Source organism: Physella acuta, unplaced genomic scaffold, assembly GCF_028476545.2.
Source record: "Physella acuta isolate Inbredline_101_S28 unplaced genomic scaffold, ASM2847654v3 ptg001480l, whole genome shotgun sequence".
Taxonomy (NCBI): domain Eukaryota; kingdom Metazoa; phylum Mollusca; class Gastropoda; family Physidae; genus Physella; species Physella acuta.
The window spans coordinates 972,710-990,998 of record NW_026732995.1 but is presented as its reverse complement, the minus strand read 5'-3'; the positions used below and the strand labels follow the sequence as shown (position 1 = coordinate 990,998).

General features: G+C 33.5%; 1 protein-coding gene across 1 annotated transcript; it reads left to right on the top strand.

Moving 5' to 3' along the window:
• Positions 1 to 1,700: 1,700 nt before the first annotated feature.
• Positions 1,701 to 17,553, top strand: LOC131928259 (tyrosine-protein kinase SYK). The gene is made up of 16 exons (XM_059284229.1): positions 1,701 to 1,881; positions 4,546 to 4,957; positions 5,099 to 5,330; positions 5,500 to 5,660; positions 5,767 to 5,905; positions 6,379 to 6,472; positions 6,810 to 6,844; positions 7,267 to 7,444; positions 7,708 to 7,833; positions 8,421 to 8,527; positions 8,676 to 8,742; positions 9,046 to 9,127; positions 10,268 to 10,457; positions 11,054 to 11,194; positions 13,848 to 13,960; positions 14,421 to 17,553. Exons 2-16 carry the CDS (start codon positions 4,722 to 4,724, stop codon positions 14,500 to 14,502), a joined length of 1,983 nt encoding a protein of 660 aa, XP_059140212.1. The 5' UTR covers positions 1,701 to 1,881; positions 4,546 to 4,721; the 3' UTR covers positions 14,503 to 17,553.
• Positions 17,554 to 18,289: the final 736 nt, after the last annotated feature.

Genomic DNA, 18,289 nt, shown 5'->3' with positions numbered 1-18,289 from the left:
TCTTAGTAGATTACCTTTAAAAAACCAAAGCCTGAGCTATGTACCAGAAGATGTATTTGTTCTCTTCACTATCATGGATAACTCCAATATAAATGTGAATGATATTAAAAGGAAAACACAAAAAGATGAGTGCTTAATAAAAGTATATGAGTACTGTAAGAATGGTTGGCCTGAAAAGTCTGTGAATGATGACTTAAGGCCATATTAAATAAGAAATAAAAACCTTTGTGAAGATAATATAAAAGATGGAGAAGATACAGTCCATTATCAGTCAGAGTTGCCTAAACAAAGTATTTGTAACTTAATAAATGATTATGGTGATATGGCAATTTCAAATGTTTTAAAGAAAATACATTAGTAAGAAGGAATGTGATCATCAAACAACTTTGCTAACATCATTAGCACTTACAGAAACTAAAAGGGTAACATCAAAAGAAAAGAGAAAAAGATTTTTGCCATTTAATACTTTCAGATGCCAATTCAAAAAGTCAATCATGACAGAACACCCATTGAAAGAGAATTTGGTGTTAATAAGAATGTGTATCTAAGAAATTATGGGAGAAAGGAAAAATAGATACCAGGTCAAATTGTTCAATGTATAGGACCTGTGTCTTATAAAGTTAAAAATAACTTGTGCAGATAATAAGTGTGAATCTGTCAATCCCACCAAGTCTGATCAGTTCACACCAACTCAGTTTGTTCCACAACCAAGTTCTGTTGATATGAGTGAACCAAGTTGTCTGGAGTCAGAAAATGTAAATTCTGGAGTTAATGATTTAAATCCTAGACCTCCTGAGATAGAGAATCCAGATGGTCAGAATCTTGAGTCACCAAATCAGAAGCCACTGAGAAGGTCAAGCAGGACAATCAAAGTCCCAAATAAGTTAGACCTATGATTCTAAAGGTCAAAAGGACTTTGACATTATTGTTTTGTATTTTGATTATGTTGTGGCATATTGTGCATTGTTTGTAAGGATGTAATCTACCATAGTGTTCATGTTACAATATAATTGGTGATTTTAGGATACTATCAATTGTTCTATTGAGAGATGTGTTATTGTGTTCTAAGGGTAAAGGGATGTAATAGATTGAGTTAATTGTGAGGTCAAGGGAACTCACTCTCTGTATTAGTATTATATTTATATTGTTATCTTGAGTGATGTCCCTTACATGTTGTTATCTATAAATAGTCCTCTCTCGCCACCTGCTTCCTCTCTCTTTGCATGATGGCGTCTGTACATAATAAAGACTGTTAACAACCAACGCGGCTTCTCGTCAGTCATTACAATCCACTTCAATTACTTTTTGTTAATGTCAAAGACTTACGTCGCACAATCTGAATTCCCCCCCCCTCCCCCTCATCACACACCGTCACACAATTACGGACCCCCCCCCCCCCCCTTACGAGTGTGACGTCATTTATGGACGACCCCCTTACTACAGTAACTAAACCTGTTATTTAGCACAGTCTATTGACCAAGATAAACATATTTAGATATGGCCGGTGTAACTGGCTTCATTCATAGACTTCATACGGCTAATTTTTTATAAATTAATATTTTTATTAATAATTATTTTATATAATCTTGCGATGCGAATTTTCTGTCCAATAAACCATTGGTTGACGAGACAGCAATGAGTCAAGAGAACTATAGGCCTAGCACTAAAAAGAACATTGTAGTCGGCCTAAATATAAAATTTTACTTCCTAGTAGACCTAGAATCTAGGATCTAAACTAGTAGTCTAAAACCGCTTACCAAGAACATTCTTTTTTTTTCCAGTTATTTAAAGGGAATATTTAAAGAAGATCATCGATTATGTAGTCTTGATCTAGAAAAGGGATGATACACAATAACTAATCTATTAATTTGTGAAATTAAAGTAAGTCACCACAGTTGTTACAGCAAGTGTTGCTCATTATAAAAATTGCCGCTTGTTGAATGTTGTACTGTACTGTGATGTAATTTCTCTCAGTCACTGTCTCACCTACTTGCCCACCAGTTGCTTAAAATAAAAACCACCAAATTAATAAATAGAAACAGGGGTATGTTTTATTTTACTAAAAATACTCAAATCTAGAGTCTAGAGGGCCTAATGAATTTTTTATGATTAGGGCCTAATTCGCGCAATTTTAATAATTTAAATTATTTATAAACCCTCAAGTTCAAGCTTCAACCAAGTCCAACCAGACAAATATCCCTGCCCTAATTTCTAGCCATTCATTGAATAATAATAAAACTACTATTAATACTAGTATTACTAGGCCCTAAAATTAAAAACTTTTTATAACTTAACACATTATTTTTGGAAGAGTCAATTACAATAACACAGGCTAGTCATTAGAAATCAAAAGCAATGTACAAGGAGTGTTACTTTCATGGACATCGCTGTGAGGGGGGGGGGGGATAATAGAAACACTGTGCAACATGTACTTTCATGGATATTGCTGTGAGGAGGGGGGGGGATTATAGAAACACTGCAACATGTAGGAACAATTAGGCCTACACATTAATAATTACCTTTTGTGGTTAGCTATTACAAGTATGAATACACTAATGTAGGTTTTTTGTAATACACATTTTCAAATTTAAACTTATTTGCTTTGTAGAAATTTTATTTTAAAGAACTACATTTTCTAGCCCAATGTTTGAGCATGCTCACATCTTCTAATGTAAGACAGATATTTTGCCAGGCTGAAATGAGACTGCTGGCAGTTTTATGCAATCTTTCTTTAATCTACCTATCAGTCCTGTATTCTAGGAGAGAAAACTCCATAATCAGTTAACGGATGGTAACATGGCATCACTGGGCAAATGGCCTTCCAGTAAAGGTCACTGTCCAAGGCACAAGAGTTCCTAGATGAACTTTAATGGCCACATGTTCATGACGAAGGCGAGCCACCTAGATAGAGAGGGGTGAGGGTCACCATGCGATACTTAACACAGCACTCTGTGGTGCCCTAATGACCTCAATAAGGGTTAAGGAGTTTTTTATATTTATTATTATATGAGGTACAAACTCTGATAACAAGACAGGTGACTTTATTAACAATCCATTTCAGCTTCCTTATTTTAGTTATACTTCACCTACGGCTCTGTTTACATTTTTTATAAATGTTTGAAGGGGGGTGGCAACTCCCCCTGCTCCCACCTTGATATGCCACTGTTTATATGATATTGATGAAAGTCAGAACTGGTAAAGTTAGGTCTAATCTAGTATTACAATTATGGATTATTGGTATTACCGGTGACTGACAATGGCTCGGAGACTTGGAGGGTAAGAAGACAAATACTGATAAGCTACAGGCATTCGTAAACAAATGCTTACGGCATATACTTAAAATAAGATGGCCAGACAAAATATCAAACAAAGACCTGTGGCGAACTTTAAAGCAACAGCCAATAGAGGCAGATGTCAAGGACCGAAAATGGGGATGGATCGGACACATTAAGAAAGGAAAAAGAAAACATCGCAAGGCATGCTTTAGACTGGAATCCCCAGGGAAAAAGGAGGGTGGGCCGGCCAAGGAAGACATGGAGAAGAACGGTTGAAGACGAGGCGAAAGCAGCTGGGCACACATGGGCACAGATAAAGGGGGCAGCCCAAAACCGAGTCCGATGGAGATGTGTGGTTGCAGCCCTTTGTTCCCCAGGGGCCACAAAGGAATGATGATGATGACAATAGACTTCTGAAAATAGGCATGTTAGGTTGAGGTTGTTTTATGGTTAGAAATTAGGGTTAGGGCTATGGTAGGACTTGGGTTAGGTATAGGGTTAGTGTTGACATTAGCAAGTCATGTATATTTAGTTGAACTACCAGTAACCTGACACCTATTTATTAAGATGATTATATTGATTTGCTATTATCAGACACTGGTATAACTCATACCACATAATTATTTATAGCAAGAAAATTTTACTAAATTAGACCTATGGTAGTAATGTTATTTGAATACATTTTAAACAGCCTAAAAAGTAGGATAAAAGCTAGTTAAAAACTAATAATAGGCTATGATTTTAGTGTTAAACTATAGGGCAATATTAGTTCTACTAGGCCCCAAATTATAACATTATAATATCACTTCATTACTGGAAATAAAATTTTAAATAAGTAAAACTAGTAAATCAGTCTACATTGATAAACAGAAGACATATGTTTTTGTAGTTGGGTTCTTGCCAGTTAGCATTTCTTACTACTTCTATTTAATGTCAAATAGCAAGATATAAGTGTTAGCTTTCAAGTTAAGTCTAAGGTTAGTTTTAAGTTTTGGCTAATAATAGTGGCTATACCATGGTTAGTAGTCAAGCAACTGGGAATAATTTCAGTGGAATACTGTTTTTGTGCAACTGTAACTAGTTGTATAGTGTACCTTGACTGTGATGGCTATTTTGGAATTTCAACTTTGGAAATTTAACTATTTTATAGATTCACTAACATATTTCATGATTTTTAAAAAACTTAAACACCCTAAATATCTAGCCAAAAATGGTGTATGGCCTTAATTAACTTATGTTAACAAAGATGTCTTACTTGATTTTTCTGCAGGTTAAAGCTTTACTATGGGTTAAAGGATTTCAAAATAATGTGGCGACTATGTTTGACAATGGAGGACATTGCTTTGAAAATACATGTTGTATATTTCTGAGCACTGACCAAAACCTGCTCATCTGACTTGTTATAGTATACTTCACTCCCTAGCTTAACAACGTATTATTACCAAGATGTTAAAGAAAGCTTCTCAGTTGTTTCATAAAAAACTTTCTAGTGATAATTTAAATAATGAAGAAGAGCCAGAAATCCCCAGGGTTTACAATGAGTTATATTTTTATGGACGAATTACAAGACAAGAGGCAGAAGAGATTCTGGCAGTTAATGGCATGGAAGATGGTTTATATTTACTCCGTGAAAGTATTACTCCTATGGGTAACTTTTCTCTTTCCATGGCGTATGAAGGCAGGTGAGAAGTCAACATTTTAAAGTATTTTGTTAAAACAAACTAGTCCTTATTTTTAATGTACTTTATATTTGTGCTAATTACTACTTTTGTAAAAAAAAAATTAATCTATTTTATTAATTGAGGAGATGGTTTTTTTTTCAGACCTGTTCATTATTCAATTGAAAAGAAAATCGATGGTCAGTTTATGATTGCCGAAGGGGTGACCTTTAGAGATCCTGTTGCGCTTATACAACACTATCAAACACATAAGACTGGTTTTGTTACAGTCCCGAAAATTCCCTGCTGCCGTAGACCAGATCAGGATGCTATTGCTTTCAGGGGCCTTAGCTATCAGGATCTGCACACACACATGAGATCAGCAGCTAGAAATATGGTAATCTTTTAAAACACATTTTGTTAAGCATTTGTAATTCTATGTGTATTTTACTTAAGTGCCTTGTATTTATTGTTTAGAATACTAATTTTGAAACATTTGTAATTCTAATTGTTTAATAAAATGTTTAGATAATATTTTACCTGAGTGCATTATATTTGTTGTTTAGAATGCTAATTTATCGCGAGCACTTGGACCAATGAGAGAGTCACTGTTGATGCATGTATTAAGGACCATGCATGAAAAAATGCCTTGGTTTCATGGAACCATATCTAGAGATGAATGTATCAAAAGACTCGAAGAATCCGGTCATGAAAGTGGAAAATTTATGTAAGTTATTATAACAAGATTTTTCTCAGTTTTTTCAATCAAAATATGTTTTTTTGAGTAAACTAAATAACATTGATGCTAATAAAATTTTATTTTCCACCCTTAGAATTCGTACTAGGACAGATGGTCAAACATTTGCTCTCACAATGAGTCATGAAGGAACAATGCGCCATTATTTTATTTTGGTCAATGATGGAGAAACATACTCGATAGAAAATGGGCATAGATTTAAAGCTCTAATAATTGTAAGTGTAAACAGATTTCTACTTTGAAAATTAATTCTATTTAGTTCTTTTTTGAAGATGTATTAAAATGTAATTTACCAATGCTCAAACTGTTATTCATTTACTGTCGTAACTATCATTGGCATTGTTGATTCTACTTAAAGGCTGGATTAAACACATTATAGTGGTTTCTGCTGTTAAAATGCTGTGGTTAGAAAATGAAATTCAATAGCTTTGTCTCCCTCTATATATACACAGGTTAAATTGAATGAGTCATGTAGATAACACTGTGGTTCATGTCATTAAACTTCCTGATTAGTTTCAATTACTTAATTAGATTGGGTCAGAGGCCTAACAATAAAATTTTATAGTCTTGCTTTTTTCTGGACATTGTAACTACCAAGAAATATTTCTTTTATTAGCAATATTGATTTTAACAAAAGAAAGTAATTTCATGCATTTTGTTTAAAAATATTTTTTTCTCTTTTTTTCAGTTAGTTGACCATTATCATAATAAACGTGATGGTCTCCCATGTAGATTATCTGTTCCTTGTCCTTCACCTGATACAATGCACAATGCCTGGGAAAGTAAGATAACTCTTCCATTTAATTGCATTTTATTACAGTCTGATATTTTAATGCTAATTACTTTATTAAGTTCCTCTTTAAAAATTATATAGACACTCATTAAAACAAAAAAACACATACTTTGGTTGTGTTTAATGCAAAAATCCACTTAGTGGGTGACTTCTATCTGAAATATTCAAAACAATTCTTGATGTTTGACAACTGTTTCATTATGATTAATTATTGCAGTTTGCAAGAAAAGTAAATCTTGTGTTTCAGTCTTTGTGTACACAATTTTGTTTTCTTGAAACCTGACTTATTTCTAGCTTTACTGATCTATTTAAACTATTTATTTTAGATTACAGGAAACTGAGTAAGAATTTAACTCAAAAGGTACAGTGCAAAAAATTATCTTTCTTTTAAAACATTAGTTTAGTACAGTCTCATGAATGCAATTATGAAAATCAGTGTTTAGTTTTTGTTTGTTAGAATACAAAAATATCAGATGTAGGGCCGATTCATGAAGGATTATTACAACTTGATTAACAGTTATTCATAATTTAAATATTTATCTAGATTTTTTTTGTGTGTGCTTTGATTTAAAGCAGTTTATGGTTTTTTCTTTTAATGTAAATACTCATCTTTATTTAGGTTTTAATTTTTTTTAAATCAACTTTCTTGTCAAATTATATTTTGTTGCTTTTAAAAAAAATTCTGAAATTTATTGCTAACTTTCATCATCATTTATTACTGGTAAAAGAGATGGAAAATGAACTAAGTGAAATTTAAAAAAAAATAAATCTGATCATCCACAGCCAGGGATCCGAGGGCAAGTTAGAGAAGAAACAAACAGTGACCCTGCTTTACCACCCCGTCGCCCACCTGCACGCACCCCAGATAGGCCCCCACCCCCAATACCACAGCATGAGCCTCTGTTTTGGGACAGACCTGTTCAGGATGTTGAGGAAGACGATGATATAGAAAATATGCCTTGTAAGTCAGTTTTCTTGAAGAATAAAGTCGAGGAAGATGATGATATAGAAAATATGCCTTGTAAGTCAGTTTTCTTAAAAAAAAATAGTTGAGGAATTTGATATAGAAAATGCCATTAGAAAAATAAATTAAAACAGAAATGGAATGCTAAATTGGTAATTTATAAATTTACAAAAATTAACTATGTGAAATCGTTAAAACCAGACATTGTTACATGACATCTTTCGACTGGTTAAACAAAACTTTAATCCATTGTTATACAGCCCCTCTAGGCCCGGCTATATCTCAAGAACAAGCAGAACAATTAGAGAGCATATACATAGACATAAGGCAGGACGTGTTATCTAAAGACCTTAGACCAGATCAGGTGATACTTGAAGGAAAATTAGGTGAGTACACATTTCCCCATCAAAGTTTACCTTTCCACATTTCCCCCATCAAAGTTTACCTTTCCTCATTTCTCCATCAAAGTTTACCTTTCCTCATTTCTCCATCAAAGTTTACCTTTCCACATTTCCCCCATCAAAGTTTACTTATCAAATTTCCCCAATCAAAGTATTCCTTTCCACATTTCCCCATCAAAGTTTACCTTTCCACATTTCCCCCATCAAAGTTTACTTATCAAATTTCCCCAATCAAAGTATTCCTTTCCACATTTCCCCCATCAAAGTTTACCTTTCCACATTTCCCCCATCAAAGTTTACCTTTCCACATTTCCCCCATCAAAGTTTACCTTTCCTCATTTCTCCATCAAAGTTTACTTATCAAATTTCCTAATCAAAGTTTACCTTTCCCCATTTCCCCCATCAAAGTTTACTTATCAAATTTCCCCAATCAAAGTATTCCTTTCCACATTTCCCCATCAAAGTTTACTTATCAAATTTCCCCAATCAAAGTATTCCTTTCCACATTTCCCCATCAAAATTTACCTTTCCCCATTTCCCCAGTTGTGCTAAAAATTGTTTTTCATGTACAGGTTCTGGTCAGTTTGGGGAGGTAAGGAAAGGGATGTGCCAGTTATCTAAGTCAAAAACTGTTCCGGTGGCTGTCAAAACTCTCAAAAACAATGACCCAGCTGGGGAGGTAAGAGATACCCACATCTTTTTATTTAAAAAAAAAATATAGCATGATAAAACATTCATATTTGTATTACAATATTAAAACAGTTGTGCATCAGCTTTCACGGAGTTGTTACAGATGTTTTAAAATATAAAATTATTGTCATTTACAGAGAGAAATTCTGAGTGAGGCCAATTTAATGAAAACCTTGAATCATCAACACATTGTTAGGATGATAGGTAAGAAGAGACAAAGATATTCTAGGGCACTTCAAAATTTATGTCATAGTGGTGACAACAATATCCCCATGTATGCAGAAATCGTTGATACATCTGTGTTTTGGGCAAGAACTGGAAAAGATTATGATGATGCATATAAAATAAAGGATAAATGTATATTTGTAGATGCCTGGATATTTATAACTAGACAAACTTTGGATAATATTTTTTGAAGAAAAACCACTGACTTCTGTTTTGTTAATTTTGAAAGGACTTAAAAAACTGGTCAAAATGACTAACATCACTATTGAATTATATTTACAGGTGTATGCAAAGGTGAAAGTCTTATGCTGGTGATGGAACTGGCTGAGTTGGGACCATTAAAAAAATACCTGGAGAGACACCTGTGAGTTTGTTTATCTAAGAATTTACATATCTCTCCCACCCCCATACAGTTACTTTTAAGGTTCCACATCACATGAAACTGCAACTTGAATATTGGCATAAGCTTTTCCTTTACATTTAAAACAGTCATCATTTTACTGATAAATTCATTTTTGAAATTTAGATTTTTCACTTTAAAAGCCCTATTGTAAAATATATCCTGTTGTCATGACATAACCCTGACCTTTCCATCAGTGAGATGAAACTGTCCCATCAAGTAAAATATATCCTGTTGTCATGACACAACCCTGACCTTTCCATCAGTGAGATGAAACTGTCCCATCAAGTAAAATATATCCTGTTGTCATGACATAACCTTGACCTTTCCATCAGTGAGATGAAACTGTCCCATCAAGTAAAATATATCCTGTTGTCATGACATAACCTTGACCTTTCCATCAGTGAGATGAAACTGTCCCATCAAGTAAAATATATCCTGTTGTCATGACATGACATAACCTTGACCTTTCCATCAGTGAGATGAAACTGTCCCATCAAGTAAAATATATCCTGTTGTCATGACATAACCTTGACCTTTCCATCAGTGAGATGAAACTGTCCCATCAAGTAAAATATATCCTGTTGTCATGACATAACCTTGACCTTTCCATCAGTGAGATCAAACTGTCCCATCAAGTAAAATATATCCTGTTGTCATGACATAACCTTGACCTTTCCATCAGTGAGATGAAACTGTCCCATCAAGTAAAATATATCCTGTTGTCATGACATGACATAACCTTGACCTTTCCATCAGTGAGATGAAACTGTCCCATCAAGTAAAATATATCCTGTTATCATGAGATAACCTTGACCTTTCCATCAGTGAGATGAAACTGTCCCATCAAGTAAAATATATCCTGTTGTCATGACATAACCTTGACCTTTCCATCAGTGAGATGAAACTGTCCCATCAAGTAAAATATATCCTGTTGTCATGACATAACCTTGACCTTTCCATCAGTGAGATCAAACTGTCCCATCAAGTAAAATATATCCTGTTGTCATGACATAACCTTGACCTTTCCATCAGTGAGATGAAACTGTCCCATCAAGTAAAATATATCCTGTTATCATGAGATAACCTTGACCTTTCCATCAGTGAGATGAAACTGTCCCATCAAGTGGAAATGATGCTCCAGATCTGTGATGGCATGACCTACTTAGAATCTATGGATGTTGTTCACCGTGACCTTGCTGCTCGTAATGTGCTGTTGGTGACCGATCATTTTGCTAAGATCAGCGACTTTGGGATGTCAAGAATGGTTGACAACAGTTCAGAGTATTATCTTGTAAGCATCTTAGTTCAGTCCCTTTGCTTTAAAGTAACCAGTTGGTTAAGTTTAAAAAAATATTTTTTGGGTAATTTGAAATTTCTTCTCATTTGATTTTTGTAAGCAGTTTTTTATGCATGGAATTTAAATTAAATTTAATTGTAATCACATTGAATAAAAAGGTATTGCTTAGTGCTTATTGCAATCAACGATAGAGATAAAATGCATGTTGCTTATATCCTCTCACTGGCTGTCAACAAAATAAAATATGTGCTTCTATCCTCTTATGGTTGAGAGGAAATAAGCTCATTGTTTATTTCCTCTATCACAACAAAAAATGTCTGAGGTAAAAAAAATGATTATATTACATGTAGATGCTACTTATTCCATATAAATCAGTTAGATTTTTAAAATTTGCTCAAACCTCAAAGAATATAATTATATGTAATAAAACAAACTTCTAAAAATATATATGCCTATAAATATAAGTTAAATATAGATCCCCATTGACCAAAATAGCTACATTATTTATCCTGACATTATGACAGTATAACCACTTCTGAATAAGGACATCAAAGTAAAAGTGAAATTGGTAATGTGTTGTTTTTTTCTAGGCTCATGGTCCAGGCAGATGGCCACTGATGTGGTATGCCCCAGAATGTTTGTACTACCACAAGTTTGACCACAAGTCTGATGTCTGGAGCTTTGGTGTCACCATGTGGGAGATCATGTCATTTGGAGCCAGACCTTATGATGTAAGTCCTCCTCTCCTGTATTCTCATGGTGTTCAGATCTTGTGATGTAAGTCCTCCTTAACTCTCCTGTATTCTCATGGTGTCTACACATTATGATGTAAGTCCTCCTTAACTCTCCTGTATTCTCATGGTGTCCAGACCTTATGACGTAAGTCCTCCTCTCCTGTATTCTCATGGTGTCCAGACCTTATGATGTAAGTCCTCCTCTCCTGTATTCTCATGGTGTCCAGACCTTATGATGTAAGTCCTCCTCTCCTGTATTCTCATGGTATCCAGACCTTATGACGTAAGTCCTCCTTAACTCTCCTGTATTCTCATGGTGTCCAGACCTTATGATGTAAGTCCTCCTTAACTCTCCTGTATTCTCATGGTATCCAGACCTTATGATGTAAGTCCTCCTTAACTCTCCTGTATTCTCATGGTGTCCAGACCTTATGATGTAAGTCCTCCTTAACTCTCCTGTATTCTCATGGTGTCTAGATCTTATGAGCTAAGTCCTCCTTAACTCTCCTGTATTCTCATGGTATCCAGACCTTATGATGTAAGTCCTCCTTAACTCTCCTGTATTCTCATGGTGTCCAGACCTTATGATGTAAGTCCTCCTTAACTCTCCTGTATTCTCATGGTGTCTAGATCTTATGATGTAAGTCCTCCTTAACTCTCCTGTATTCTCATGGTGTCCAGACCTTATGATGTAAGTCCTCCTTAACTCTCCTGTATTCTCATGGTATCCAGACCTTATGATGTAAGTCCTCCTTAACTCTCCTGTATTCTCATGGTGTCCAGACCTTATGATGTAAGTCCTCCTTAACTCTCCTGTATTCTCATGGTGTCCAGACCTTATGATGTAAGTCCTCCTTAACTCTCCTGTATTCTCATGGTATCCAGACCTTATGATGTAAGTCCTCCTTAACTCTCCTGTATTCTCATGGTGTCTAGATCTTATGAGCTAAGTCCTCCTTAACTCTCCTGTATTCTCATGGTATCCAGACCTTATGATGTAAGTCCTCCTTAACTCTCCTGTATTCTCATGGTGTCCAGACCTTATGATGTAAGTCCTCCTCTCCTGTATTCTCATGGCGTCTAGATCTTGTGATGTAAGTCCTCCTTAACTCTCCTGTATTCTCATGGTGTCCAGACCTTATGATGTAAGTCCTCCTTAACTCTCCTGTATTCTCATGGTGTCCAGACCTTATGATGTAAGTCCTCCTTAACTCTCCTGTATTCTCATGGTGTCTAGATCTTATGAGCTAAGTCCTCCTTAACTCTCCTGTATTCTCATGGTATCCAGACCTTATGATGTAAGTCCTCCTCTCCTGTATTCTCATGGTGTCCAGACCTCATGATGTAAGTCCTCCTTAACTCTCCTGTATTCTCATGGTATCCAGACCTTATGATGTAAGTCCTCCTTAACTCTCCTGTATTCTCATGGTATCCAGACCTTATGATGTAAGTCCTCCTTAACTCTCCTGTATTCTCATGGTGTCCAGACCTTATGATGTAAGTCCTCCTTAACTCTCCTGTATTCTCATGGTATCCAGACCTTATGATGTAAGTCCTCCTTAACTCTCCTGTATTCTCATGGTGTCCAGACCTTATGATGTAAGTCCTCCTTAACTCTCCTGTATTCTCATGGTATCCAGACCTTATGATGTAAGTCCTCCTTAACTCTCCTGTATTCTCATGGTGTCCAGACCTTATGATGTAAGTCCTCCTTAACTCTCCTGTATTCTCATGGTGTCCAGACCTTATGATGTAAGTCCTCCTTAACTCTCCTGTATTCTCATGGTATCCAGACCTTATGATGTAAGTCCTCCTTAACTCTCCTGTATTCTCATGGTGTCCAGACCTTATGACGTAAGTCCTCCTCTCCTGTATTCTCATGGTGTCCAGACCTTATGATGTAAGTCCTCCTCTCCTGTATTCTCATGGTGTCCAGACCTTATGATGTAAGTCCTCCTCTCCTGTATTCTCATGGTATCCAGACCTTATGACGTAAGTCCTCCTTAACTCTCCTGTATTCTCATGGTGTCCAGACCTTATGATGTAAGTCCTCCTTAACTCTCCTGTATTCTCATGGTATCCAGATCTTATGAGCTAAGTCCTCCTTAACTCTCCTGTATTCTCATGGTATCCAGACCTTATGATGTAAGTCCTCCTTAACTCTCCTGTATTCTCATGGTGTCCAGACCTTATGATGTAAGTCCTCCTTAACTCTCCTGTATTCTCATGGTGTCTAGATCTTATGATGTAAGTCCTCCTTAACTCTCCTGTATTCTCATGGTGTCCAGACCTTATGATGTAAGTCCTCCTTAACTCTCCTGTATTCTCATGGTATCCAGACCTTATGATGTAAGTCCTCCTCTCCTGTATTCTCATGGTATCCAGACCTTATGATGTAAGTCCTCCTTAACTCTCCTGTATTCTCATGGTGTCCAGTTCTTGTGATGTTCCTAGTTAAAATAATAATTTGGGGCTCCTACTGTTCTTATAATCTTGTAGATAATTAAGATTTATTAAGGTACTAAAACTTATTTCAACAATGTAATTCAATGAAAAATGTTAAGAAAACTCCAGCATAAGTTTAGGCTTTGAATAAGTCCTTAAATCTTTTTATGTAAAATGAGATTATATATATTTTTTTTAAACACAGAGGAAGAAACCACAGCAAATTCTGCATTTTATTGAGTCAGGAAATCGCCTCAGCAAACCAAGAAACTGTGATGATCGTATCTACCGAATCATGTTGTCATGCTGGGAGTTTACGTAAGTTAGCATCTTGTTTACTTTAATGTGACGATATTTACAGAAGACAATTTTTAAATTAAATGAGATTGCAGATTCAAAATTAATATGTAGTGGCTAATCACATGAGCAAATATAATCCAAGGTAATGGATTGTTAATGTCAGTAGTGAAGGTATTCAGAGATTATAAATAGCTATACTATTCAGAAGATTATGGCTAGAGTGTTTAGCAAGCTAAAAGTAGTGTAATAAATGTTGGATTTATATTCTAAGTACACTAGTGTATTAAAGGGGAGTGTACATGAATTTAAATTATAAATATTAATGTTAATTAAAGTTTGACTTTTAAGCGAAATATCTAAATGAGATAAAAATATTGATAAATATTTTTGTTTAAATTAAAATTTTTTTTTATTTGATGTTAATGTTAAATCAACTTCAGCTATAATTAAGTTGGTCTTTTTCTCTTAACATTTTTAGGAAAGACCTACGACCCAACTTCTCTGAACTCAAAGATGATTTAAAGAAACTGTATGCTGAATTTTTAAGAGATCAGCGATAAAGCTGCTAATAGTTATTTTTCCCTAGGTGATCAAACCTTTGTACAGATCTGTAAATGTTAATAGGTTAAAAGTAAACTCAAGAATTTGATTGATACAAATGGCTGCAATCTGGCATAGTTTTTTTAGCAAATGTGTGGCTGAAACTTACAAGAACAGGTTTTTTTCGGATTATTTACCTGGAAATTTGAATGGTCTCATTTTTTTTAAATTTAAAAATGTATTGTATTATAATCCCCACACAATAATTGTTTAAATTACCACCTCAAGTATCCCCACACATTTACAAATTGTTAAAATACCACATTATCCCCACTCAAAGATTATAAAATATTGTTAAACCGGTGTTGTAAACCATTGCGGTCTTGTATTGACAGGCAGTTATGACAATCTGTGACCTCTTTCCACACTAGGTGATACATTGAATGTCTGAATGGTTTTGTTGGTCTGTTTTTTTTTAATTTATATTATAATTTCTTCAGTTCTATAACTTCTGTTCCATAAGTTCTTGAGTGAAACAGCTTTAACTCTGTCATACAATTAACTTCAATATGGTTTGATGTAAGTGCACTAGTTATCCTACTTAAACAAGCCATGTCTTCCATTCCATTTTTACCAGCTTCCAGTTCTTGCTAAAGATGTAAACAAATTTATCATGTGATAACGGTAACTCTTCATTGTTGTAGGAACATAATTTTTGTCATGTGAATGAGTAAAAACTACCTATAACTGCAAACCACAATGTATGTTGATAAACATGTAATAGTGTATTTTGTCACTTTTTACAAGTCTAATGAATAAAGTATGAATGATGCTGTGATTAAAAAAAACTTTAAAAGTATTATTGTATTTTTGTTTTCATGATTATGGTATATGTAAAAATGTAATTTTAACATTCTGATTATTGTTTTTTTACTTTGAGTGTATGGCAGAATTACTCAAGAATAGACATTTAAAAATCCAAATGGTTTTATTTCATCAATACTATGCAACTGCATTTTTTCCTATTTAAAAAAAATACAGCATACAGTGTTTTCTCTATGACATTGAACCTTTATATACTGTAGCTTTTTATTTTCAGACGTGTATAAACATACATTGCAACCAACTTAAAAAAAATTGATAATGATAAGGTTGCTTGAACACAGATCTTTGCAATAGTGAAAGTCAGTACAACTGGTTGCTTTTTTTTATCAATTAGGAACTTTGCAAAATTACAAAATACTTACAAAATGTATTGCATAATTAAATGTAATTTCAATTTATTATATTTTGTATATTTATAAAATAATTTTATGTTTTCTATGAATATGATTTAAAATTGATTATTTTGAATGATGTAATCCTTATTTTTAATTTTTAAAACACCCACTCCTCAGTCACCTTTGAGGCAACTTACTTTTTCACTTTTAACTACCTTGATTATACACTTGGTCAAACTGGCTCACTCTAAAGTATGTTTAACAAGGTGAAATCTGTGATGTCCTACCAAACAATGGTTAGTTGAAAAGTCATTGAGACACTATGAATGCTAAACTATTTGATAAGATTATAATAATGTTGCATGCATTTTATAAGTCAATGTTTTTAGTAACAGGTTAATAACTGCATACCTGGTAGGTATGTATCAAATCTACATTTGGACCCTGACAGTTTTTACATACATTTTTAGGTCATAAGTAAAAATAGACCCTATACAATTGTGACTTGAGCTATTTAAGTTTTATAGACTTTTTAAAAATATATTTTCTCAATGAGTTAAATGTATGATTTCAAAATGTTGTCATTTTTTTTTTTATTAATTTTCTCAGTTTGTTAAATGTGTAAGAATTTTAAAATTTTGTCATTTGGTTTTAAAAAAAAAATAAATTATATTTCTGTTTGTTAATTGTGTGAGAATATTAGAATTTTGTCATTTGAAATGTCAAATGTTTGTTCATTCCATTTCTTCCATCTCCTATTTAAATTATTAATGCCAAATAATTTGATGATTTTCTTCTACAAAAGTTGTCATCAACAGACTAGTGCAGCATTCAGATTTGTTGAAACAAGCACAATTAAAACTATTGAATCATATTCTTATGTATATTATATTATAATAATTATTTTCAGATTAAAATTATTTATACATTTTTTTCTTATGTGGGACCTCTCTGTGATTGCATGTTTTCAGTAAAGAGAAACTTAACATATTTTTCTGTTCTTTTCCAAAAAGTCCCAACAAATACTATATTTTAAAATTACAGTTATACATATACATATTGTGATTATTTTATTGTTTAACTTAAAGCTTTGAAATGTTGCACAGAACATAAAGGTGATACACTTAAGCATTCTGTAATTGGGTGTTACACTTCAGCATTCTGTAATTGGGTGTAATGAACTCATGAAAAGCTACATTCATGCATATTGAAAAAGTATGTTTCTCAATACGTTCTTCAGGCCATTATGCTCATTCTCTCAAGGTCTGTATTTATCATAAGGTTTTGTCATCCCACTCACATCTTTGTTATTGAACTATCAATTAACACAGTTTTTTTTAATTTTTATATTTGAAACAAACAGGTATATTTTCATGGACAAAACACACGTTTATTTTATTCCTCGTTTATTGTCATCAAGTATTCCAAAACAGCAACTATTGTGTTTTCTGTGATCGCAACGTATGAAAGAAACAATATGAAGTTGATTCATGCATCATTACTGTGTGTTTATCATTGTGTAGTCATTGGATATGTCTCCTTGTTGTAGCAATGTGTATACCAATTTTTGTTCATTCATGACCAAGTAAGTGTGTGTGATTTTCACCTAGTTAGTTTCTACTGTCTCTCCATATGGTAACAATTAAAACCTGATGTATACTGATGTACTTAAATCATTTTGCTACTTTTTTTTGTATTGACCCCAGAGAGCTTGTGTGGCAATAGACTTCTATTTATTTAACCTTTGCTCATTTGCATGCTGCATGGAGTACGTCTTTAATTTCCCTAATTTTGCTTCAAACATTGTTATAATTTATGACAATAAAAAATAAAGGCACTGACTTTTTTGAATTATGTTGTTTATGTCTGTCCAACATATTATCACAGTCTCAACACACATATTACAAAAGTCAGTACAGTGGTCTCATGACATCTTATAGCTCAAACAAGTCCAAATCACCCATAAACTTTTGGTCCTTTTATCTGAGAAGATGCTTTCAGCACTAACTTTTAAAATCCACATCAAAGTTCAATTTAACAAGAATTCAAGTTTTTTTTCAAACATTAAAAACAAACCATTCAAAAAAAAAAAAGTAAAACCAATTATTCAGGACTTAAGTACACAAATCCATTACTTTTGTACAAGTGATCAAGATACTATATCCTATGAGTATTGTTTATGTTACAGATGAAAATACTGCTCCTCTGCAAATGCCAAGTTAAACAGAGTTCAATTTTTATCCAAACATTATTGAATAATTTAGTAGCCACATCAAAATTTGTTAATGTTCAGAGTATTCATTGAATTATTAACAATACAAAAAACATTCAACCTCTGATTGTTTTCATGTTTCTTAAAAAACATTTAATTTAAATAGGTGATGTATGGACAGAATATTGCAAAACTCACATGTCAAGAGATACCTTCAATACAGAAGCAGACATTATATATATATATATATATATATATATATATATTTATATATATATATATATATATATATATTAATATATGTATATTAATATATATATATTAATATATATATATTAATATATATATATTAATATATATATATATATAAACCTG